General features: G+C 44.9%; 1 protein-coding gene across 1 annotated transcript in view; it reads left to right on the top strand.

Moving 5' to 3' along the window:
- wdsub1 (WD repeat, sterile alpha motif and U-box domain containing 1) overlaps positions 1-26,396 on the top strand; it is a 64,629-nt gene that overhangs the window by 10,647 nt on the left and 27,586 nt on the right. The window contains exons 2-4 of the mRNA XM_078228316.1: positions 5,613-6,076; positions 17,889-18,076; positions 24,969-25,067. Of these exons, the coding sequence (XP_078084442.1) occupies positions 5,679-6,076; positions 17,889-18,076; positions 24,969-25,067 (685 nt within the window). The 5' untranslated portion in view covers positions 5,613-5,678. The remainder of the gene's footprint in view (positions 1-5,612; positions 6,077-17,888; positions 18,077-24,968; positions 25,068-26,396) is intronic.

Below are 26,396 nucleotides of genomic sequence, written 5' to 3' on the forward strand. Positions count from 1 at the left end.
TCACCAGCACCAGAGGAAATGCACTTGAGGATACTGCAGTGTAAATTGCAGAGACACTGACCCTGATCTTCCTTCTAGAGGTGAGAAGTTTCCGCTGTTAGTTGAATTATGACATTTGGAAAATGGAATTCTGCCCTTTTAGTTTTTTGGCCGACCTCTGCCAGTACTGAGGTTGGAAGTGCCAAAGTTCAAAGGGTCCAATGAAATTGACAGGCTAGGGAGAAGGTAAGTGTCTATGGTAAATGGATAGGATTTGGGTGGTCAGAGGTCAGGAGGTGTGTAGGGCTCCAGATGCAGGTCAGATGGGTGGGATGTCGGAGGTCAGAGTGGTCAGGGGCTGAGGGGACAGAGGTGGGGAGGCGTTCAGGTCAGGTCCATGGGGGTGGGTGAATCGGATCGGTTGCTCAGTGGTGTTGAGTTCAGTCATGAGGAGTTGGTTTGGGGTTGGGGGAATTCTTGAGGAGTCGGGATGGTGGGAAAAACTGTCGGGGATGGGGCTGTGGGGAGTCTCTTGGGGGTCAGGGGTGGGGAGAGCACTTTGAGGGGGATTGTTCTGGGTCTTTTCAATACTATCCAGATGTTAAAAGCAATTTCAGTTCTTCTCATGTTTTTGCAGTAACTACTGCCGTAACCGAGGTGGAACCATCTGTAGTTAGTGATTTAAATCACGTTTTTGGGTGGTTCTTCAGTGCAGCACTATTGCACAGAGGAAGGTAGGCAATTATTGTGCAAACCCTTACCTGTAAAGTTCCAAGAGGAATTATCCAGCACATCTTTGGGGTACCTCACAAATTGGACATGGGAGTTCAGAGGTTACTGCGCAATTAGTTTACATTTTTGTTTGGAACATCCCAAGCGTGTCATGATGTCATCGAGAAGGGCTGTTGGAGTTATGGAGGTTCTGTGTTAATTTTATGTGTTTTTGCTCACTGAAGCAGATGGAGGCAGGTGCAGCTTTGGAATTATGTAGCCTACAGCTCAGAGTCAAGGGAGCAAAAGCGATGAATGTCGGCTGGGCCTGCACCTATGGCCGAGAAAATACTACCTTTATCATTCACTGCGCTATTGCAGGTGAGAGCTCATGCTCAATTTGGAGGCAGAGTTTGTTAGTGAAAAAGTGGCTGGCAGGTTTGCTTAGCTTAGAGGTGGAAGCAGAAATCTACGGTAACCTTCAAAATGAAAACAAAGAGTTTGGTTTGGAATCAGGTAGAGAGAGAGGAAGTCTGCCAGGAGCGGTAAAATATCTGTAACGAGGGGAATAGAGCTCTTGGAAATCAAAGTTGTTTCGAGCTTTTTGTTGAAGATTCTGTGTATAAATTGCAAGAGAAACTCGGGCTTCAGTTGAAAACTCCCGGACCTTACAAAGAAGTTGGAGTTTGTCCCAAGAAAGTGAATAACCTTTAGGAACCTGATGAGTAATCAAAGTTTTTGGAAGGAACTTGTAGCAGAAAAAGAAAGGTTCAATTGAGAATTTTATTCTAAGGTATCTGTGCTGTTTCTTCTTGTGTTCATCTGTATACTACAATTAATTACCTAAGGCAGTGTTTCTTTTGTAGTTTTTGCTTTACTTGATGCTTGCAGAATAAAATGCATTTGTTTTGATTGGTGGAATATTGTGGCTTCAATATTTCAATAATAACTGGAACTTCGAATGTCATTTTAAACATTTAGTCCCGAAGGAGATTGTAACACTGTTACTTTGTTAATTGCATCATCCATCCAGACAGTGAAATCCTCTGATATTTACATAATCATAGAGGTTTTCCTGTCACTCTGTGTAGTGCACTGTATAACTACAGTCCCTATTGGTGACATGTGTTGGGCAGGTCCTCAGAAAGCTGTCCAGGCATGGTAGCCCTCTGGTGTTTTCATATACTACTGCCAGAGCCAGGTGTAAATTTGCTTGTTTATTGTCTCACTGTCCTTGTCCATGAGGGAAACAATCATTTTCATCCTTGTCTGGCTGCAGGGACAATTATAGACAACAGCATGGTACAGGAGCACCACGCATTGTGGCCACAGGCAGCAAGCTACCAGCCAGGGTTGAGCTGAAATCAGTGGTCAGAGGTTATGCAAGTGAGCCAGCTAGGGAGGGTCTGGGCTGAGCCGCAGTCAAGTTTGAATATGGTCACCTTAATTTCTCATGCACAAAAACTAATGAAAGCACGACAAAACTCTGGTGTCAGCTACCAGGGTATAAATCACTGGTTCCAGACAGCTAGCAAACACCTGAGATTTAGGTTTGTGACTTGGAATTGCTAATTGATAGATTATAGTCAGTAACACAGGAAGGGGAAAGGAAAAGTACAGAATCAATCTAAACAATGCAAAGAAGCACCAGTGTGTATTTCGATTAGATATTTCCCCTGCAAACTGAGTGGTGATTGTTGACACCACCTATTACAGTGGGAGCCATATCTAAAGAGGTCAAGATGTCATGATTAGATGAGTATCGGTTATGCCTCCTGTATCCAGAGGTTTCCTCTTTTTTAAGTATTGCTGAGACATATCCTGACATGGTGTTTGTCCCCCTCAGCAACATCATGTTGGGGGTCATCCTAGCAATGCAAGGAAAGACCTGCCGACAGAATGGGCGTGTGCCTCCTCCTACTGTAATTTATGCCATGAGGATTCGCTGTGTTTCTCTGTGCATGTTGGGTGAAGTTTGAGCTGCTGCTCTTAAGTGGAACCGTCCTGGAAAGGGTCAAAATAGAAAGCTGAGAAAATGGAGACGTAGCTAGTGGCAAATTAACAGTGGATAAGAGGACAAGCCTGACTCATCCTATCCATGATGTGGAGATGCTGGCGTTGGACTGGGGTAAACACAGTAAGAAGTCTCACAACACCAGGTTAAAGTCCAACAGGTTTATTTGGTAGCAAAAGCCACAAGCTTTTGGAGCGCTGCCCCTTCGTCAGGTGAGTGGGAATTCTATTCACAAACAAGGCATATAAAGACACAAACTCAATTTACAAAATAATGGTTGGAATGCGAGTCTTTACAGGTAATCAATTCTTAAAGGTACAGACAATGTGAGTGGAGAGAGCGTTAAGCACAGGTTAAAGAGATGTGTATTGTCTCCAGACAGGACAGTTAGTGAGATTTTGCAAGCCCAGGCAAGTCGTGGGGGTTACAGACAGTGTGACATGAACCCAAGATCTCGGTTGAGGCCATCCTCATGTGTGCAGAACCTGGCTATCAGTCTCTGCCCAGCGACTCTGCGTTGTCGTGTGTCGTGAAGGCCACCTTGGAGAACGCTTACCCGAAGATCAGAGGCTGAATGCCCATGACTGCTGAAGTGTTCCCCAACAGGAAGAGAACACTCTTGCCTGGTGATTGTCGAGCGGTGTTCCACGGATGCCATCATCTCGCGTGAGAACACCATCCACCAGGTACACGGTACATATTCTTGCAACTCGGCGAACGTTGTCTACCTGATATGCTGCAGAAAAGGATGTCCCGAGGCATGGTACATTGGGGAGACCATGCAGACGCTACGACAACGGATGAATGAACACCGCTCGACAATCACCAGGCAAGACTGTTCTATTCCCTGTTGGGGAACACTTCAGCGGTCACAGGCATTCGGCCTCTGATCTTCGGGTAAGCGTTCTCCAAGGCGGCCTTCACGACACACGACAATGCAGAGTTGCTGAGCAGAGACTGATAGCCAAGTTCCGCACACATGAGGACGGCCTCAACCGGGATCTTGGGTTCATTTCACACTATCTGTAATCCCCACGACTTGCCTGGGCTTGCAAAATCTCACTAACTGTCCTGTCTGGAGACAATACACATCTCTTTAACCTGTGCTTAATGCTCTCTCCACTCACATTGTCTGTACCTTTAAGACTTGATTACCTGTAAAGACTCACATTCCAACCATTATTTTGTAAATTGAGTTTGTGTCTTTATATGCCCTGTTTGTGAATATAATTCCCACTCACCTGACGAAGGAGCAGCACTCCAAAAGCTGGTGTCTTTTGCTACCAAATAAACCTGTTGGACTTTAACCTGGTGTTGTGAGACTTCTTACTGTGTTCATCCTATCCAACCAGGCTTCTATTCAAGAGAGATGGTTTGATCCAAGGAAGTGTTTTTCAGGATCTTCAACACAGCAGTAGTCATAATGGCCTGGCTCCAGGATAACTTGGTGTTGCTCTAAGGCTGTTCGAAAGACTGAGTGATGGAGGGAATGGGGAGGGAGTTTGAGGGGGAGCTACTGAATGAGGTGGAGACGGTTTGAAAAGAGCAGCTACTGAGTGTGTGTAGCGTAGGAGTAAGAGGGATGGGGTGAGGGACTGATTTCAATGTGTTTGTGGGGGAAGAGGTGCCTCATTGCGTCTTCTGCTCCAAGGAACATGCAGAGCTTGGCTCAAATCTACATAAATGCTTTGCCATTTAGCATGATCGTGACTGATCTAATCCTGGTCTCAACTGCACTTTCCTGCCTTGCTCCCCATAGCCTTTTATCCTTCTTTTCATCAGAAACATATCTATCTCTTTTTTGAATCTGTTGATTGACTCTGCCTCTAGTGGAACTCACAACCTTTTGTTTCTCCTCATCTTGGTTTTGAACCTGTGGCAGCAGCATTCAGAATACAGAAGTTTAAAAACTGACCTAATAGAGGCTTTCAAGATGGCACGAGATTTTAGAATCATAAAATCCCTACAGTGCAAAAGGGACCATTCGCCCCTCGAGTCTGCACTGACAAAGCATCTTAACCAGGCCCACCCCCTGCCCCATCTCCATAACCCCATGCATTTACCCAGGCTGATCCACCTAACCTACACATCTTTGGATCCTAAGGGGCAAATTAGCCTGGCTAATCCACCTAATTTGAACATCTTTGAACTGTGGGAGGAAACCGGAGCACCCGGAGGAAACCCATGCAGTCATGGAGAGAATGTGCAAACTCTACACAGGAAGCTATCCAAGGTCAGAATTGAACCCAGGTTCCTGGTGCTGAGAGCAGCCTTGCTAACCACTGTGTCACCGTGCTGTAAAATAAATATAGAAAAGCCACTCCCTCTGCTGAGTAATTCAAAACTCAATAACCAGAAGTCATGGGTTTTAAGTCACTGACTGAAGATCTAGAGGAAGGATGAGGAGAACCTCTTTTGTTCAGAGTTGTTAGGATCTGGAAAACTCTGCATGAAGTAGTGGTGGAAGCTGACCCCATGAATAATTTTAAAAAAGGAATTAGATTGTATTTACGTATGTTGACCTTCGAGGTTTATGTCCAAAAGCAGGAAATGGGACTAAACAAGACTGCTCTTTCAAATAGCCTGCACAGGTATAATGGACTGAAGGACCATTGCAGTGCTGTACATTTCTATGATTCTGTCAGTTACTTTGAAAAATAAAATTTTGTAAGGCATTGACATTTTGTACTTTTCAAGGGATGAGTTTGTATGTTTTAATATTGGCAGTTAAATTAATATTTGGTAACAATTCACAATGTACTTTGAATCAAGAATGTTTTGAAAATGTATTTATTTTATTTTCCATATCTGTTTACGTGAAAACAGCTATTTTTAGTGACATGCATCATAATTGTTGCAGATAACAGCGCTGATATTAATCTCTGCTTTTCTCTGGACTTTGTTACAGGTTCGTTATTTTGAGAGAGAGAAAGAATCCTGGTTCTTGCATAAGCAAGAACCAAAATTGCTGACCATGGTAACACTCGTCCAGACTCTTACAGATCATACTGATGATGTTAACTGCTGTGCTTTCTCTTCCATTTACCTGGCTTCCTGTTCACTGGACAAAACAATACGCCTCTATTTATTGAAGGACTTCTCAGAGCTCCCTTTCTCACCACTAAAAGGTCATAGCTATGGTGTACATTCCTGTTGTTTTAGCTCTTGTGAGAGATTTCTAGCTTCAAGTTCAACTGATGGGATTACTGTGCTATGGAACCCCCAGTCTGGGGAGAAGTTGGCATCATTGAAGCAGCCTAGTGAAAGTCCAGTAAGGGTTTGCAAGTTCTCTCATGATTCCAATTACTTGATATCTGGTGCAGCTGATGGTACCGTGGCATTATGGGATGTTCGCCTGAAGAAACTTCGCAGGTTAGTTAGGTCGAGAGCATGCAACGTTTTCATCGCTAATATTTCAATACATATTTTGATTTAAGCTTTACACTAGTGAATTTATATATTTTTCATTTAAATGAACACTGAAGCAAATGTAGATACGAGATTGAATTGAAGAAACTAAATCTCACTATTGAATTACTTCAGTACTTTTTTAGTCATCTTTCAATCATCAGCGGAATGGTTTTTCTGTAATTTCAACATAAAAGTCAAATAACCCCATTTTAAAAAAAGCTATCATCAACCCCTGTGTCCACTTGAACTACTACCTTATCTCTAACCTTGCTTTTATCTCCAAGGTCCTCGAATGTGTTGCTTTGCACCCACCATTTCCTCTTTGACGCACCCCTTCTAGTCAGTCAGCAATGGCATCAATATAACCTCTTTGCCTTTGTGGTGTGCTCTGGGGCATTATATCTAGTTGATTCTTTCTTGATCCATATTGTGACACCTCCCTTTCTTGTTTCACCCCTACCTATCGAAAAGCTGCCACTCCTTGACTGTCAGTGATTTCTCCTCCCTCTTCATGTGATTTCCACCATGGCTTAAGGCTCTTTACTTGGCCCTGTCCCTTTCCTCAGCGATATGCTGTCAGGCAGCATATTTAAGCATTGGAGCAGCTTCCACACACATGCCTGTGAATATACTTGAACTTGCCACTCCAGTCCTATGCTTAACCCGTGATTGCAACTTTTGTTGTTTGTCTGATATCAAGCCCTGGATGAGCCAGAATTTTCCACTATCCTGTTTAGCTCTTGTTAGAAGTTTTCAATCTCCAGGACCAATACTGAGCCCAGTTTTGGCTGCTTGGTCAAAATGAATGCAACAATGCACTATCTTAATGCTCTCTTTGACCATTAATTTTTTCCCATTTTTGCAGGCTCTCATGGCAGTTTGATCTATTTTAGGTCTGTGTTGGAGAGTTTGAACTGCCACACCTCTGCATGCTCTCTCTATCTTACAACTTCTCCGCACCATCACATTTCCTCAAAAACATTCTTCCGCTAGGTTTTCATTCGTCACAACTAATTTCTCTCTTCCTGCTCAGTGTCCATTGTGCTCCCAATAGAGTATCTGTGAAATAAGATTGTCCAGGATTAAATACTATGTTTAATTTATTGTTTTGCAATAGGTCAGAATTTTTGTTGCATTTTTATGGCCCTAATCTACAGCTCATTGGCTTTACATGTTAAATGAAATTTATATTTGGTACCATAATAAGATGCACAAAGTTAGTTTACAGCCCTGTTGGTATAGTAACCTGTTGGTTTGAGACAATAATCTGAGACAAAATTAATTGGCACAGAAAAAATATAGGTTAATAAATGAAAGCCAGTATGCATTTGTTCCTAAGCATGTTTTGCTAACTTAATGGAGCTCTTTGAGAGGGCTGATGAGGGTAGCACAATTGATGTAGTGTGTAATAATGTTGTTGATATGTGCTTGATGATGTACCAAATAATGAGGGAAAGAACTAGAACCTCGAGGAGCAACAGCTGCCTATAAGTGAAGGATCCTTTGGGAAGAGGGCTTGTGCATTCTTTAAGAAAACATAGAAGGCGATAGAAAACCACCTCATGTATTCTTTTCCCTAGCCATATTGCTCATTGAAATTTAAAATGGGAGACTCTTGCAGACAACTGAAGAGGAAAGTGCAAGGTGCAGAGAATGATAAAATGGTTAATGCACAGGAGGGCACCACTCAACCAGCTGTGCCTATGCTGGCCCTCTGCAGAAGCAATTCATGTGGTGCTATTACCCTACCCTACCAGGGAAGTTGTTTCCACTGGCAGGTGAAACCAGAACTAGGGGGCATGATCTCAAAATAAGGGGAAGCAGATTTAGGACTGAGTTGAGGAGGAACTTCTTCATACAAAGGGTTGTGAATCTGTGGAATTCCCTGCCCAGTGAAGCAGTTGAGGTTATCTCATTGAATGTTTTTAAGGCAAGAATAGATACATTTTTGAACAGTAAAGGAATTAAGGGTTATGGTGAGCGGGCGGGTAAGCAGAGCTGAGTCCACGAAAAGATCAGCCATGATCTTATTGAATGGCAGAACAGGCTCGAGGGGCCAGATGGCCTATTCCTGCTCCTAGTTCTTATGTTCTTTTCCCTGTAGTCCTGCACATTTTTTGTTTTTGATAATGATCCCTCTTGAGTGAGGCAGGAAGTGGGATCCAGAAGGTAGAGTTGCAAGAGCCTCAGTCCCTGAATCTGTACAACAGGTTTGAAATTCTTGCTCCCAGTGTGGACGGGAACGGGGACTGCAAGGAGGACGAGCAAACTGCCCACGGTACAGGGAGCCATTCAGGTGGAGGAAGAAAAAAGAAATGTAGTGGTAATTGGGGATAGTGCAGTTAGGGGCATTGACACTGTTCTTTGTGACCAGGATCGAGAATCCCTGGCTGCCTGCCTGGTGCTCGGGTCCAGGATATCTCATCTGGGCTGCAGAGGAACTTGGAGTGGGAGGGTAAGAATCCAGTTGTAGTGGTCCACGTAGGTGCCAATGATATAGGCAGAACAGGAAAAAAGGTTCTGCAGAGGGAGTATGAAAAGCTAGGAGCTAAATTAAAAAACAGAACCAACAAGGTGGTAATCTCTGGATTACTACCTGAGCCACAAGCAAATTGGCGCAGGGTCAATAAGATTAAGGAGGTAAATGCGTGGCTCAAAGATTGGTGTGGGAGGAATGGGTTTGAATTCATGGGACATTGGCACCAGTATTGGGGAAGATGGGACCAGTTCAGATGGGATGGTCTTTGTCTGAATCGTGCTGGGACCAGAGTCCTGGCGAATCGTATAACCAGGGTTGTAAATAGGGCTTTGAACTAAATAGTGGGGGGGAGGGTTCAGGGGTATGGGGAGTTACAAAATGAAAGGTAAAGGAGAGGATACGAGTGCAGGTTAATGATGAGGACATTCATCTAGTTAAAGGAGTCAAGGGCTCAGGCAGAGTAAAAAAGGTGACAAACACAAGAAGGGAGGTGGTCAACGCAGTGCAAGGAGATGGTCTGGGGAAGGATAACCAGTTTGTGACAGGTAGGGACAGAGCGTGCAATCAAAAGAATGCACGAACAAATCGGGTCCATATAAAGGCTAGCATAAAGACACTTTACCTGAATGCATGTAGCATTCGAAACAAAGTGAATGAGTTGATAGCACAAATCAGTACAAATGGGTATGATCTAGTGGCCATTACAGAAACGTGGTTGCAGGGTGACCAGGACTGGGAACTGAATATCCAGGGGTATCAGACATTTCGGAAGGATAGACAGGAAGGAAAAGGAGGTGGGTAGCTCTGTTAATTAAAGATAACATCAGGGTGGTAATGAGAGACAATATAGGCTCTGAGGAGCAGAATGTGGAATCGTTGTGGGTGGAGATAAGGAATAGTAAGGGGAGAAAGTCACTGGTGGGCGTGGTCTATAGGCCTCCAAATAATAACTTTGAGGTGGGTTGGGCTATAAACAAGCAAATAATGGATGCGTGCAAAAACGGAACAGCAATAATCGTGGGGGATTTTAACCTGCATATTGATTGGTTGACTCAAGTCGGACGCGGTGGACTTGAGGAAGAGTTCTTAGAATGCTGTTGGGATAGTTTCCTCGAACAGTATGTTACAGAACCTACGAGGGAGCGAGTTATCTTGGATCTGGTCCTGTGTAATGAGACAGGTAAAATTAATGATCTTCTTATGAGGGATCCTCTTGGAATGAGTGATCACAATATGGTTGAATTTCTAATACAAATGGAGGATGAGAAAGTAGGGTCCCAAACCAGTGTCCTCTGCTTGAACAGAGGGGAGTACAATAGGATGAGGGCAGAATTGGCTAATGTAGACTGGGAGCGCAGACTAGTTGGTAGGATAGCTGAGCAACAGTGGCGGATTTTTAAGGAGATTTTTCTCAGTACTCAGTAAAAATATATTCCTGTGATAAAGAAGGAATGTAAGAAAAGGGATAACCAGCCGTGGATAACTAAGGAAATAAAGGAGAGTATTAAATAAAAACTGATGCGTACAGAGTGGCCAAAGCTAGTGGGGAATTAGAAGATTGGGAAAGCTTTAAAAAACAACAAAGTACTAAGAAAGCGATAAAGAAAGGAAAGATAGATTATGAAACTAAACTAGCACAAAATATAAAAACTGATAGTAAAAGTTTTTACAAATATATAAAAAGGAAAAGAGTAGCTAAAGTAAATGTTGGACCCTTGGAAGACGAGAAGGGGGATTTCATAATGGGAAACGAGGAAATGGCCGAGGCCTTAAACAAGTTTTTTGTGTCGGTCTTCACAGTAGAGGACACAAATAGCTGACCGAAAATTGACGGTCGTGGGACTGTAGGGGATGAGGTCCTTAAAACGATTACTATTACTAAAGAGGTAGTGCTTGATAGGCTAATGGGACTAAAGGTAGACAAGTCCCCCGGCCCGGATGGAATGCATCCCAGGGTACTGAAAGAAATGCAGAAGTAATAGCAGATGCATTGGTTGTAATTCATCAAAATTCGCTGGACTCTGGGGAAGTGCCGGCTGATTGGAAAACAGCTAATGTGACCCCACTGTTTAAAAAAGGAGGTAGACAAAAGGTGGGTAACTACAGGCTGGTTAGCTTAACGTCCATAGTTGGGAAATTGCTGGAATCCATCATTAAAGAAGAAATAGCAGGACACCTGGAAAAAAATGGTTTGATCAAGCAGACGCAGCATAGATTCATGAAGGGAAAGTCGTGTTTGACGAATTTACTGGATTTTTATGAAGATGTAACGAGTGCAGTTGACAGAGGGGAACCGGTGGATGTGGTGTTTTTGGATTTCCAGAAGGCGTTCGATAAGGTGCCTCACAAAAGGTTGCTGCAGAAGATTAAGGTACACGGAGTTGGGGGTAAAGTGTTAGCATGGATTGAGGATTGGCTATCTAACAGGAAGCAGAGAGTTGGAATAAATGGGTGCTTTTCTGGTTGGCAGTTGGTGCCGAGTGGCATGCCGCAGGGATCGGTGCTGGGGCCTCAACTGTTTACCATATACATAGACGATCTGGAGGAGGGGACCGAGTGTAGGTTAACAAAGTTCGCGGATGACACAAAGATGAGTGGGAAAGCGAATTGCGTGGAGGATGCGGAAAGTCTGCAGAGAGATTTGGATAGGCTAAGTGAGTGGGCGAGCATCTGGCAGATGGGGTATATAACGTTGACAAGTGTGAGGTTATCCACTTTGGAAGGAATAATAGTAAAATGGACTATTATTTAAATGGTGAAAAATTACAACATGCTTCTGTGCAGAGGGACCTGGGGGTCCTTGTGCATGAATCGCAAAAACTCAGTTTGCAGGTGGAGCAGGTGATCAAGAAGGCAAATGGAATGTTGGCCTTTATCACGAAGGGGATGGAGTATAAAAGCAGGGAGGTCTTGCTGCAATTGTACAAGGGACTGGTGAGGCCGCAACTGGAGTACGGTGTGCAATTTTGGTCCCCTTATTTGCGGAAGGATATATCGGCCTTGGAGGGAGTACAGAGAAGGTTCACCAGGTTGATACCGGAGATGAGGGGGTTAGCATATGAGGAGAGATTGAGTAGATTGGGCCTGTACTCGGAGTTTAGAAGGCTGAGTGACATCTTATAGTGACATATAAGATAATGAAGGGGCTAGACAGGGTAGAGGCAGAGAGATTCTTTCCACTTAGAAAGGAAACAAGAACTAGAGGACACAGCCTCAAAATAAGGGGGAGTCAGTTTAGAATAGAGTTGAGAAGGAACTTCTTCTCTCAGAGGGTAGTGAATCTCTGGAATTCTCTGCCCATTGAAGCAGTGGAGGCTACCTCGTTAAATATGTTTAAGTCACAGGTAGATAGATTTCTGATCAATAAGGGAATTAAGGGTTATGGGGAGCGGGCGGGTAAGTGGAACTAAACCACTATCAGATCAGCCATGATCTTATTGAATGGCGGGGCAGGCTCGAGGGGCTAGATGGCCTACTCCTGCTCCTATTTCTTATGTTCTTATGTTCTTATGAATGCCTCTATTGAACTTGCTTCCACCACTCGCTGAGTAAAAGATGTTTTACCAAAAGTCACCGTTGTTTATTTTGCCAATTACCTTAAATTTGTGCCTTCTGCACATTGCATCCACCAATGAAAACAGGTTCTCCCTGTCGACTGTCTAGATCTATCAAGATGTTGAATATCTCTATTATATCTCAAAAGCTCACAATACTTCCAAGTGTCATATTGTCTGCAAATATTGAAATTGTGCCCTGTGTACCAAGGTCTGGATCATTAATACGTAGTCATGATGTGGAGATGCCGGCGTTGGACTGGGGTAAACACAGTAAGAAGTTTAACAACACCAGGTTAAAGTCCAACAGGTTTATTTGGTAGCAAAAGCCACACAAGCTTTCGAGGCTCTAAGCCCCTTCTTCAGGTGAGTGGGAATTCTGTTCACAAACAGAACTTATAAAGACACAGACTCAATTTACATGAATAATGGTTGGAATGCGAATACTTACAACTAATCCAGTCTTTAAGAAACAAAACAATGGGAGTGGAGAGAGCATCAAGACAGGCTAAAAAGATGTGTATTGTCTCCAGACAAGACAGCCAGTGAAACTCTGCAGGTCCACGCAACTGTGGGAGTTACAAATAGTGTGACATGAACCCAATATCCCGGTTGAGGCCGTCCTTGTGTGTGCGGAACTTGGCTATCAGTTTCTGCTCAGCGACTCTGCGCTGTCGTGTGTCGCGAAGGCCGCCTTGGAGAACGCTTACCCGAATATCAGAGGCCGAATGCCCGTGACCGCTGAAGTGTTCCCCAACAGGAAGAGAACAGTCTTGCCTGGTGATTGTCGAGCGGTGTTCATTCATCATCTCACGTGAGAACACCATCCACCAGGTACAGGGTACATACTCTTGCACATCATCTCACGTGAGAACACCATCCATCAGGTACAGGTACTCTTGCAACTTGGCCAACGTTGTCTACCTGATACGCTGCAAGAAAGGATGTCCCGAGGCATGGTACATTGGGGAAACTATGCAAACGCTGCGACAACGGATGAATGAACACCGCTCGACAATCACCAGGCAAGACTGTTCTCTTCCTGTTGGGGAGCACTTCAGCGGTCACGGGCATTCGGCCTCTGATATTCGGGTAAGCGTTCTCCAAGGCGGCCTTCGCGACACACGACAGCGCAGAGTCGCTGAGCAGAAACTGATAGCCAAGTTCCGCACACACAAGGACGGCCTCAACCGGGATATTGGGTTCATGTCACACTATCTGTAACCCCCACAGTTGCGTGGACCTGCAGAGTTTCACTGGCTGTCTTGTCTGGAGACAATACACATCTTTTTAACCTGTCTTGATGCTCTCTCCACTCCCATTGTTTTGTTTCTTAAAGACTGGATTAGTTGTAAGTATTCGCATTCCAACCATTATTCATGTAAATTGAGTCTGTGTCTTTATAAGTTCTGTTTGTGAACAGAATTCCCACTCACCTGAAGAAGGGGCTTAGAGCCTCGAAAGCTTGTGTGGCTTTTGCTACCAAATAAACCTGTTGGACTTTAACCTGGTGTTGTTAAACTTCTTACTGTCATTAATACGTATCAGGAAGAGCATTGACCCTTGGCAAATTCCACGATAAAACTTCCTCTGGGCCAAAAATCAACCATTTGGCACTACTCTCTGTCTCCTGTCACTCAGACAATGTCCTACCTTTATGTTGCTACTGTCCCTTTTATTCCATGACTCTAACTTTGCTCATATGTCTGTTACATGACACTTTTTCAATTGACTTTTGCAAATTCATGTACACCACAACAACACATTACCCTCATTGACCCTCTCTGTTACCTCAGCAAAATGTTCCGGGAGCCAGGTAATGTTAGAAATCTAGAAGAGTATATGACTAGTAGGAAGGAACTTAAGAGGGAAATTAGAAGAGTAAGAAGGGGTCATGAGAAGGCCTTGGCAGACAGGACAAAGGAAAACCCCAAGGCATTCTACAAGTATGTTAAGAGCAAGAAGATAAGGTGTGAAGGAGTAGGACCAATCAAATGTGACGGTGGGAAAGTCTGTATAGAATCGGTAGAAATAGCAGAGCTACTCAATGAATACTTTACTTCAGTATTCACAGTGGAAAGGGATGTTGGTAGTTGCAGTGCAGACTTGCAGTGGACTGAGAAGATTGAGCATGTGGACATTAGGAAAGAGGATGTGTTGGAGCTTTAAGTTAGAGAAATCACCGGGACCGGATGGGATGTACCCCAGGTTACTGTGGGAGGCGAGGGAAGAGATTGCTGAGCCTCTGGCGATGATCTTTATGACATCAATGGAGACGGGAGAGCTTCTGGAGGATTGCGGATGTGGTTCCGTTATTCAAGAAGGGGAGAAGAGATAGCCTGGGAAATTATAGACCAGTGAGTCTAACCTCAGTGGTTGGTAAGTTGATGGAGAAGATCCTGAGAGGCAGGATTTATGAACATCTGGAGAGGAATAGTATGATCAGAAATAACCAGCACGGCTTTGTCCAAGGCAGATCATGCCTTATGAGCCTAATTGAATTTTTTGAAGATGTAACTTGACACATAGACGAGGAAAGAGTGGTAGATGTAGTTTATATGGATTTCAGCAAGGCGTTTGATAAGGTGCCCCATGCAAGGCTTATTGAGAAAGTGAAGGGGCATGGGATACAAGGGGACATTGCTTTGTGGATTCAGAACTGGCTTGCCCAGAGAAGGCAAAGAGTGGTTGTAGATGGGTCTTTTTCAGCATGGAGGTCGGTCACCAGTGTAGTGCCCCAGGGATCTGTTCTGGGACCCTTGCTCTTTGTGATTTTTATAAATGACCTGGATGAGGAAGTGGAAGGATGGGTTGGCAAGTTTGCTGATGACACAAAGGTTGGTGGTGCTGTGAATAATGTAGAGGGATGTCGGCAGTTGCAACGAGACATAGATAAGATGCAAGACTGGGCGGAGAAGTGGCAGATGGACTTCAACCCAGATAAGTGTGTGGTGGTTCATTTTGGCAGGTCGAATAGGATGAAAGAATATAATATTAAGGGTAAGACGCTTGGCAGTATGGAAGATCAGAAGGATCTTGGAGTCCGGGTTCATAGGACACTCAAAGCAGCGTCACAGGTAGAGGCTGTGGTTAAGAAGGCGTATGGAATACTGGCCTTCATCAATAGAGGAATTGAGTTTAGAAATCGGGAGATAATGCTGCAGCTGTATAGGACCCTGATCAGACCCCACCTGGAGTACTGTGCCCAGTTCTGGTTGTCTCATTACAGAAAGGATGTGGAAGTCATAGAAAGGGTGCAGAGGAGATTTACAAGGATGTTGCCTGGATTAGGTGGCGTGCCTTATGAGGATAGGTTGAGAGAGCTAGGTCTTTTCTCCTTGGAGAGGCGAAGGATGAGAGGTGACCTGATAGAGGTGTATAAGATGTTGCAAGGTATTGTTAGAGTGGATTCTCAGAGGCTTTTACCCAGGTCTGGAATGGTTGCCACAAGAGGTCACAGGTTTAGGGTGCTGGGGAGTAGGTACAGAGGAGATGTTAGGGGTAAGTTTTTCACTCAGAGGGTGGTGGGTGCGTGGAATCGGCTGCCGGTAGTGGTGATGGAGGCGGATTCGATAGGGTCTTTTAAGAGACTTTTGGATAAGTTCATGGAAGTTAGTAAGATAGAGAGTTATAGGTAAGCCTAATAGGTAGGGACATGTTCGGCGCAACTTGTGGGCCGAAGGGCCTGTTTGTGCCGTAGCTTTTCTATGTTCTATGTTCTAAAATCTCCAAGTTAGTTAAACACCATTTGCTTAACAAATTTGTGCTGATTTTCCTTAATTAAACATATTTTCCCCAGTGACTATTAATTTTGTCTTGAGAAATTAACGGAGGATATGCCCGTAAACAGATCACTACTACTTGGATACACAGGCCATAATTTCAACGTTTGCAGATGACCCAAAACTTGGAAATATAGGAGACAATGTGGAGGAAAGTAGCAGACGTCTGGAGGACATTTGTGGTATCAATATTTGTATTTGGCACAAAATTGGGAGGTACAGTTAATACTGAGGGAGATTGCAACTAAATGGCAAATGAATTTCTGTATAGATAAATTTGAGGTGGTGCATAATGATATGAGGAATAAGAAACCCAGATACTGCTTGGATAACAGACTGTTAGAGACTGAGATGTGACCTGATGGAGGGTTTCAAAATTATGAAGAAGTCTGATAAGGTAGATGGAAAAGATGTTTTCACTTGTGGATAAACCCAAAATCAAGGGCTATGAATATAAGATAATCATTAATCCAATAAGAAATTCAGGAAAAACCACTCAGTGGTCAGAATGTGGAACCCGCAAACAGAATTGTCCGGGTAAATAGCATATATGCATTTAAGGGAAAACTAGATAATTAAATAAGGGAGAAAGGAGTAGAAAGATGTGTTAATGGGATGAGATGAAGGTAGGTAGGCAAAAGTTCATGTGGAAAATAAATACCTGCATAAAATTATTGGGATGAATGGCCTGTTTCTGTGCAGTAAATTTCATGTAATTTATTTAAAGTTTATTTTATTAGTGTCACAAGTAGGCTTACATTAACACTGCAATGAAGTTACTGTGAAAATCTCCTAGTCGACACACTCCGATGCCTGTTCGGGTACACTGAGGGAGAATTTCGTATGGCCAAACGAGCACGTCTTTCAGACTGTGGGAGGAAACCGGAGCACCCGGAGGAAACCCACGCAGGGGAGAATGTGCAAATTCTGCACAGACAGTGACCCAAGCCAAGAATTGAATCCAGGTCCCTGGCGCTGTGAGGTAGCAGTGCTAACCATCGTGCATAATTCTGTCATATTGCATCATTATGACTTACTAACTATATGCTAATGTTACATCTGTGTACATATCCTGTCAACTTTTTCCATTTAAAATTTTTATGACCGCACCTAGACTGGAAAGTTAAAAGATGACCAGTGAGAACACTTCATTGTCAGTGTGGATGTAAACATAGTGGAAGTACTGATGGAAAGCCCTCCTGTTTATGGACTGTCTATAGAGATTGGATAAAAATGCAAGTTTTTTTTAAAAATAGATAAAATCAAATATATGACACTAAAATGAGAACCAAATTAGATCAGCCTGGATCAATGATCCCTGTCCTTAACTTTTTCTCACCAAAAGTTTACATGTTCTTCACTTCATGTGTACAATGCAACTAGTGAAGATAGCTGATATCTTTATTAAAAGCTTCTGTAGGCCAGATACTTCCTGTCCAAAAACCTTGCTACCTGTTATCACTACTTTGTTTGTAATATATTGGTATTAATATTTTCTTGTCAACATTTAACAGTAAATTCAGATCTGTTAATGTCACAATTGCTTAGGATTCCGCCATTTGGTTATGTGATGATTTTGTGTCAAATTTCTGATATGTTTCTTGCAGGTTGATTGTCATTTTTGTTTTCTGTTTCTGAATATGCATCTCATCCCTCCCTATTCTGCTCTGTCTGGGCTTCCACTATCCTTTCCACTAGCCTATGTCCTTACTATTCATATCATTACTCTTACTCTACCTTCAAACCATCCTCCAACCATTCCAGGACACTACCCCACCCCCAATCACCAAATATGCCCTAACTGTATCCCTAATGATCAATATTGCTCTATTTGAGTATAATGTTTGTGTAAAATATTTTCTGTTCAATTTTTTGTACAGATTATTTAGATAAGGATGGGTTATGTGTGACATTCGAGTGTAACATTTGTGGCTTATCTGAATGTTACTTAACTTCAGGACAGGCTCTGTTGAGGATGGATCAGTAATTGCCTGTGACTTTTCTCCTGGTGGTAACTACTTTGTAACTGGCTCAACATCCGGAGAGCTGACTGTTTGGGACTGCCAAATGAAGTGCCTTCTTAATTTGAAAACCGCTCATGACCTGGGAGTCACCTGCTGCGAATTTTCATCTCAGCCAACCAGTGGTATGTTTTACCTTGAGTAGTTCAGCAAACACTATTTCAAATATTTGAATATTTATGCAATGACATTTTGAGGAAATTATTGACATTTCATCACATTTTGGTTCTATATCTTTTGAAGAGAAGTATCAAAGGGGCACTACCAATTTGAAAAGGTATTTTGTTAGTTTTAAAATGAAAGGAAGGTCATTTTGAACATGAGTTCAAAAAACCCACCTCAACAGAAAAGTTGCCCATTTAACTGGAAACTTGATACCAACAGATATTTTAAAAATTAGCAGGCAGAATTTTAAATAAATAATTAATTAAATGACCGCTGAATTGTTGTTAATACAAATTCAACATAGTAAGGAAGTAACCAAGCATTTAAAAAAGATGAATTGCACTAAATTTAATATACATTGATCTTTTATTTTAAAATTGTCTATTTAAAATCAGGCTCTGATTCACCCTTGCCCCCAACTGGGACCCAAGATTTAAAAAAATTATCCACAACTGTCTTAGCGGATGTGTTAAAGTGGCCTTGGTCATGATTAAGCATAGAAATTTATGTTGCCATTTTATTTTTAAAAAGAAGTGCACCATTTTTGATGCAGTTCATAGGCAAAACAGTAATTTCAAAAAATTCAGAATTTTTCTGTGCATTCAAGGATAGAAAGAACAACAGCTTTAGGCCCATAGGAAAAGATTTTCTCATGAATTAACTTTTTTGTCTCTTTCAACTTGGGTACAAGTTCCAAGTTCAGGGAGTCATCTGACAATTAGCCATGGGGGGACGGGGCAGGCAATCGCAGACTGTGTCTTCATGGGAACCATATTTTCCAGCATGTGTCACTAGATATCATAGGGGCAGGAACTGGAGCCCAAGCCTGCGCTGACAATCTTACCCACCCTATCCCCATAACTCCACGTATTTACCTTGCTAATCCCCCGACACTAAGGGGCAATTTACCATGGCCAATCAACCTAACGCGCACATTTTTAGATTGTGGGAGGAAACCCGAGCACCTGGGGGAAACCCACGCAGACACGAGGAGAGCATGCAAATTCCACACAGATAGACACCCGAGGCCGGAATTGAACCCAGGTCTCTGGTGCTCTGGCAGAAGTGCAGAGGCAGAAGACTGTTCCACTGAGTCGGTCTTGATGAATTCTTCCCAGACTAGGGTTCAAATCTGGGACTTTCACAGTCATTATGACACATTCTCACTAGGCAGTGCATTTACTTTTAATTAATTTGGGCAGTTTAATAATTAATAACAAGCATTGATTTGATTTGATTTATTATTGTCACATGTATTAGTATACAGTGAAAAGTATTGTTCCTTGCGCGCTATATAGACAAAGCATGCTGTACATAGAGAATGATAGAAGAGGGTGTAGAATGTAGTGTTACAGTTGTGGTAAACCACTGTTAGCTTATTACATGTGACATGCCTGGACACATCCCTGCTGGCCCTACCTGAGACTCTACCCTACCCCCCCCCCCCCCCCCCCCCCCGGTCCAGGTATAAAGGCGACTGCTCCCCACCCCCCTGCCTCAGTCTGGACCAGTTCATCGACATGGGTGTGCTCCAAGTCTTTTGCTAATAAAAGCCTATTTGTTCTTGCATACAAACTAGTCTTTGCTCGATTGATGGTGCATCAATTTTATTAGCAAAAGTTTTGGGATGGAGCAGATACTAAAACCCGACAAACTCGAACTGGACCCTTGAGCTGTAGGAGCCTCTAACAGCTTTGATCACTGGCTGCGCTGTTTCGAAACTTTCCTCACCTCCTCCTCCGTCGTCCAGACCGAAACCGACAAGCTACACGTGCTCCACGCCTGGGTAAGCGATCAAGTATTCTTGATGATTAGAGACACTGAAACTTACAAGGATGCGATCGAACTTTTAAAAGGCCAGTACAACAAACAGTCTAATGAAATCTACGCCAGACATCTTCTGGCTACTCGCAGATAACAGCCAGGAGAATCGGGTGACCAATTCCTGCGTGCGTTGCGAGCACTTGCCAGGGCCTGCAACTGCAAGACCGTAACAGCCGCCCAAAACACTGAGGACTTAATCAGAGATGCCTATGTCACGGGCATCAGGTCAAACTATATCCGACAACGACTGCTGGAACAGGGTGGGCTGGACCTACAAAAGACTGTGGCGCTTGCCAACTCGTTAGAGGTGGCCTTCCGTAATCTCGAGGCCTACACCTCCGACCACAGGGGCGCATCGTGGACACCGCGGCCGCCGCCACCTCTGTACTCGGGAGGGCTGCAGGCCTACGCCACGCCACGTCCCACCAATGACCCGACCGCTGCGGCAGTCTCCGGAGGCTCGAAGTGCTACTTCTGCGGCCTGGGGAAGCACCCCCGACAACGCTGCCCGGCGAAGGATGCGATCTGCTCCGGGTGTGGAAAGAAGGGCCATTACGTGAAGGTATGCAGAGCGAAATCGACCTCCAAGCCTAGTAGCGCCGCGTGCGACCCGCGGGGGCCGCCATCTTGGGCCCCAGTAGCCCGTGTGAGCCGTGCGGGCCGCCATCTTGGACACCATCAGCCGCGTGTGGGCCATGCAGGCCACCATCTTGGACGCCATCAGCCCCGTGCGGGCTGCCATCAGCTGTGTGCGACTGCTCGCAAGATCCAACGGTGGCTTCGGTTACGCTGGACCAATACAAGCCTCACCAACTCGCCAGGTCCATGATGGACATCGAGGTAAACGGTCGCATTACAAACTGTTTGTTTGACTGTGGGAGTACGGAGAACTTTATTCACCCTAACACAGTGAGTCGCTACGCCCTTTCAGTACTGCCAGTGAAGCAAACAATCTCCATGGCTTCAAAGTCCCACTCAGTGGATGTCCTCTGGTACTGTGTGGCGACCCTGACTGTACGGGGCACAGTGTACAAAAATTTCAGGCTCCTCGTGCTGCCACAACTCTGCGCTGCCGTACTCCTGGGGCTAGATTTCCTGAGCCACCTTAAGAGCGTCACCATGGAGTATAATGGACCTTTTCCCCCGCTCTCCGTTTGCAATTAGCAGTTCTTAGATCGCCCACCACGCACCATCTGCAGCCCCTCGACCCTTAAAGTCGCCCCTCCCTCACTGTTTGAAAATCTCACCCCCGATTGCAAGCCCATCGCCACCAAGAGCAGACGGTACAGTGCTGGAGACAGAGCTTTTATCAGGTCCGAACGGCTCTTAGGGGAGGGGATCATCGAGGCCAGTAGTAGTTGTTAAAACTGGGGAGAAACATGGCATGGTAGTTGTTGTTAAAACTGGGGAGAAACATGGCATGGTCATTGACTACAGTCAGACCATTAACCGATACATGCAGCTGGACGCGTACCCCCTTCCCCGCATATCTGACATGGTTAATCAGATTGCGCAATATCGGGTGTTCTCCACCATCGACTTAAAATCTGCATACCACCAGCTCCCTATCCGCCCGGAGGACCACCAATATACTGCCTTCGAGGCGGATGGCAGCCTCTATCACTTCCTTAGGGTCCCCTTCGGCGTCACCAACGGGGTCTCGGTTTTCCAGCGTGAGATGGACCGAATGGTAGACCAGAACGGGCTGTGGGCCACCTTCCCGTACCTGGATAACGTCACCATCTGTGGCCATGATCAGCAGGACCACGACGCCAACCTCCACAAATTCCTCCACACCGCCACACTCCTAAATCTGACCTATAATAAGGAGAAGTGCGTATTCCGCACACACCGCCTCGCCATCCTTGGTTGTGTTGTGGAAAACAGGGTCATCGGTCCCGATCCCGACTGCATGCGTCCCCTCCTGGAACTCCGCCTCCCCACCAGCCTCAAAGTACTGAGGAAATGCCTGGGCTTCTTCTCGTATTACGCCCAGTGGGTCCCCAATTATGCGGATAAAGCCCGTCCGCTCATCAAATCCACCTCCTTTCCCCTGACGGCAGAGGCCCGCCTGGCCTTCGACCGCATCAAAGCAGACATCGCGAAGGCCACGATGCACGCTGTAGACGAATCCATCCCATTCCAGGTGGAGAGCGATGCGTCTGACTTCGCCCTAGCCGCCACCCTTAACCAGGCGGGCAGACCCATGGCCTTCTTCTCACAAACCCTCCAAGGCTCTGAAATTCGACATTCCTCTATTGTAAAGGAGGCCCAAGCCACAGTGGAAGCTGAATGGCACTGGCGCCACTACTTAGCTGGTAAACGATTCACCCTACTCACGGACCAACGGTCAGTTGCATTCATGTTTAATAACACGCAGCGGGGCAAGATCAAAAACGATAAAATATTGAGATGGAGAATCGAGCTCTCCACCTACAATTACAACATGTTATACCGGCCCAGGAAGCTCAATGAGCCCCCAGACGCCCAGTCCCGGGGAATATGTGCCAGCGCACAAATAGACCAATTGCAGACTCTCCACAACGACCTCTGCCACCCGGGGGGTTACCAGGTTTGTTCATTTCATTAAAGCCCGTAATCTGCCCTACTCCATTGAGGAAGTCAGGTCTATAACCAGACACTGCCAGGTCTGCGCAGAGTGCAAACCGCACTTCTATCGGCCAGACAGAGCACACCTCATAAAAGCCACCCGCCCTTTCGAACGCCTAAGCGTCGACTTCAAAGGCCCCCTCCCCTCTTCTGACCGCAACATATACTTCCTCAACGTCATTGGCGAATATTCACGTTTCCCCTTCGCTACTCCCTGCCCGGATATGACCTCGGCCACGGTCGTCAGGGCCCTGCACAGCCTCTTCACCCTGTTCGGTTTCCCTCGTTATATCCATAGCGACCGGGGATCCTCCTTTATGAGTGATGAGCTGCGACAGTACCTGCTCTCCAAAGGCATAGCCTCGAGTAGGACCACCAGCTACAGCCCCAGGGGGAACGGACAGGTAGAGAGGGAAAACGCGACAGTCTGGAAGGCTGTTTTACTAGCTCTGAGATCTAAAGGTCTTCCAGTCACCCGCTGGCAAGAGGTCCTCCCTGATGCACTACACTCAATTAGATCACTCCTTTTGCACAGCTACCAATGCTACCCCTCATGAAAGAATGTTTGTTTTCCCCAGAAAGTCCTCCTCGGGGACCTCACTACCGTCGTGGCTGACGTCCCCAGGCCCTGTCCTGCTCCGGAAGCACGTGAGGACCCATAAGTCGGACCCCCTGGTCAAAAGGGTCCAACTCCTCCACGCCAACCCCCAATACGCCTATGTGGCGTACCCCAACAGGTGGGAGGACACGGTCTCTATTCGAGACCTGGCACCCGCAGGTGCCCCAGGGACCACTACGACCCACAACCCCACACCCCCAACGTTGTCCATACAGCATCAGGGCCACAGCACGCTCCCCTAGCCCCCGTATACAGCACGCCTGAGCCCCAGGAGCCGCCACCACGCACCCGACAATCTGAAGGGACTACAGATGACTCGAGCGACTACGACCTGGCGCCTGAACCAACACCGCGGCCACCTAAACCGACACCACAACCGGCGGTTGCAGCGGCAGATCAAGCCCCCAGAGAGACTAAATTTGTAATTCTGTAAATATCGTTCCACCCACCTCACCCCCGCCGGACTCTTTTTTTAAACAGGGGGTAAATGTGGCAAACCACTGTTAGCTTATTACCTGTATATGTGACATGCCTGGACACATCCCTGCCGGCCCTACCCAAGACTCCTCCCCCCCACCCTGGTCCAGGTATAAAGGCGACTGCTACCCACCCCCCTGCCTCAGTCTGGACCAGTTCATCGGCATGGGTGTGCTCCAAGTCTTTTGCTAATAAAAGCCTATTTGTTCTTGCATACAAACTAGTCTTTGCTCGATTGATGGTGCATCAACAGTTATTGTTACAGAACCTAAAATAGTTAGAATAGAGTTTTAAAAGCATAGAAAGAGAGTAAAAGATAGAATTAGAGGGAAGTTGCCACGCTCCAGCGCCATTTTGGAAATAGATCTCTGAACCTATCACATACGTGGAGCTAACCAATGTTAAAGAGAGCAAACTGTTTGATCTATATAGTTTGAACATTATTGCTTTTGGTTTACAAAAATGTATCTTTTTATAATCAGAATTGTACTAACCTTGTAGACAAGTGCACTGATGATCCTACTAGAATGCATCTGATCCGCACCTGATGCTTCCGCTGGGTCAAAGTCCTGGAATTCTCTAATAGCACTGTAGGTTTACCTGTGCCACATGGAATGTAGTTGTTCAAAAATGCAGCTTACCGTCACCATCTCAAAGAAAGTTAGGGACAGTCAGTAAATACAGGCCTAGCCAGTGATGCCCAAATTCCATGAAAAGCAGCATTCACAACACACGCAGCTATCAGAAGGTTGACTCCTTGCTTGCACCAGGCTGAGAATGCAAACCTTCAAGGTTTTCTTTTTGTTCAAAGCAGAATACCATTCTGTTATCAAAGTCAGGGTTACTGCCGACCCAAACTAAAACCAACAGTTCCTTAACTTAATTGAACAGGAGCTCTCAGCATTCCTAAACAGTCACTAACAGCTGTGACCTCTGGAGGCTGGCTGTTTGGAAGGGCTTTGGGATAAATGAGCTGAAATAAAAAACTCAAGTGACCAAGAAGACTTATTGAAAACTGAGCCCAATGAAACCTTCACTTTCTCGGCCACTATCTTTCTCTGTAGCAAATGTGGCAGAGGTTGCATGTCAGAGTGGGGCCTCTTGAGCCAAACAAAGCAGTGCTTGACAAAGTTGATCAACCCTCCTCCATCTGTCGTAGGAGGCAGAAGGCTGCCGCAGATAGATTGCGATGCCTATATACATAATCGCCTTTTGCCTCTTCCTGGAAGCTTTTAGCAGGCCATGTAATCAGTTTCTAAGATTTTTGTGAGCTTTTTTTGCAGGCAGTGCTGCATTTATTTATAATCTTTTTGCTTTGTTAGGTGGCATGAATAATCCAGGCTCCCGGTGTTTTCTGATGGCTTCCTGTGGTCAGGATAACAAAATAAATCTTTGGATTATGTCACATAAAGACACAGCAGGTGAGTTGAATATGAACTATTTCAGATAGCAGACCCGTATGCTCCAATGGCCTGTATAGATGTCACTCCGAATCAATTAGCAAGAGGCATGCTGTCCCAATCATAGCTAACTGTTGCTATGTATGGAAATTTTCATGCCTTTGTTTAATGTCTTCAGGTAACTGACAGGCTGCGAGCAAAGGGATTGGGAACAGGAAGCAGCAAGCATGGGGATGGGGTGGAGGAAACAGTGAGTGGGAGAGTCAGGAGAAGGAAGCTGCAAACAACGGGGTCAATGGGAAGAAGCAGTGTGCGAGAGTGGGTAGAGGTGGCGAGCGGCAATTTGTTTTCAAAAAAGTGAGCATTTGGAATATCTGCGCCAAAACAATATTGGAGGCAGGGCTATGAGAGGAAATTCCCTAATTTACAAACTGCACTAAAATTAAAACACATTATTAGAACGTGCTTTAAACAATGAATATCTTTGTTAATCATAAAGGAGTCCATTAAAATACCATTTTTTGAGAATCAATCCAATATTCCTTCTTTTAAAATTCTGCATGTATCTATTAGGACAGGACTTTTTTAAAAACAAATTTAACATTGGCTGGTTGATCCTGGTGGGATGCTGCAAGGATCAATGCTGGGGACCTGGCTATTGACAACCTTTGTGAATGATTTGGATGATGGGATCGAGTGTTATGTATCCAAATTTGCTGCCCATACAAAGCTACGTGGGAAAGTAAAATATGATGAAGACAAAGAATCTACTAAGTGATAGAGATAGGTTTTGTGCATGGGCAAGATGGTGGCGGATTCTAATGTGAGGTTATTCTGTCCTTGTCCATAAGTAGTTAACATGCGGATGGATACAACAAGCAATTAGGAAGGCAAATGGTGTATCATCCTTTATCGCTAGCGGATTGGAGTGCAAGCGTACAGTCCTGCAGCAGTTAATTATATAGAACATGGTGGGACTATGCCTGTATCCAGTTTTTGTCTCTATAACCAAGGAAGATGGTGTGCTTTAAATGGGGTGCGATAAAGGTTTACTAGCTTGATTGCTGGGTTGAAAATATTGTCTTGGAAGAGTGAAAGATGGTACCATTGAAAGGAGCATGATCTTGGTAGAGTTTGACAGCAGAGATGCTGAGTGTTTGTTTCCCCTGGCTGGAGAGTCTAGGACTAGGGGGCATTGTCTCAGGATAAGAAGACAACCATTTTAAAATGAAATGAAGAGAAATTTATTTCCTCAAATGATTGTGAACCTTTGGCATTCTCTACCTCGGAGTACTGTGGAGTTATTAAATAACACGATAAATGGAAGAACCATAAAGGGTGTAGAGACGC

Source organism: Mustelus asterias, chromosome 14 (genome assembly GCF_964213995.1).
Source record: "Mustelus asterias chromosome 14, sMusAst1.hap1.1, whole genome shotgun sequence".
In the NCBI taxonomy this organism is placed as follows: Eukaryota; Metazoa; Chordata; class Chondrichthyes; order Carcharhiniformes; family Triakidae; genus Mustelus; species Mustelus asterias.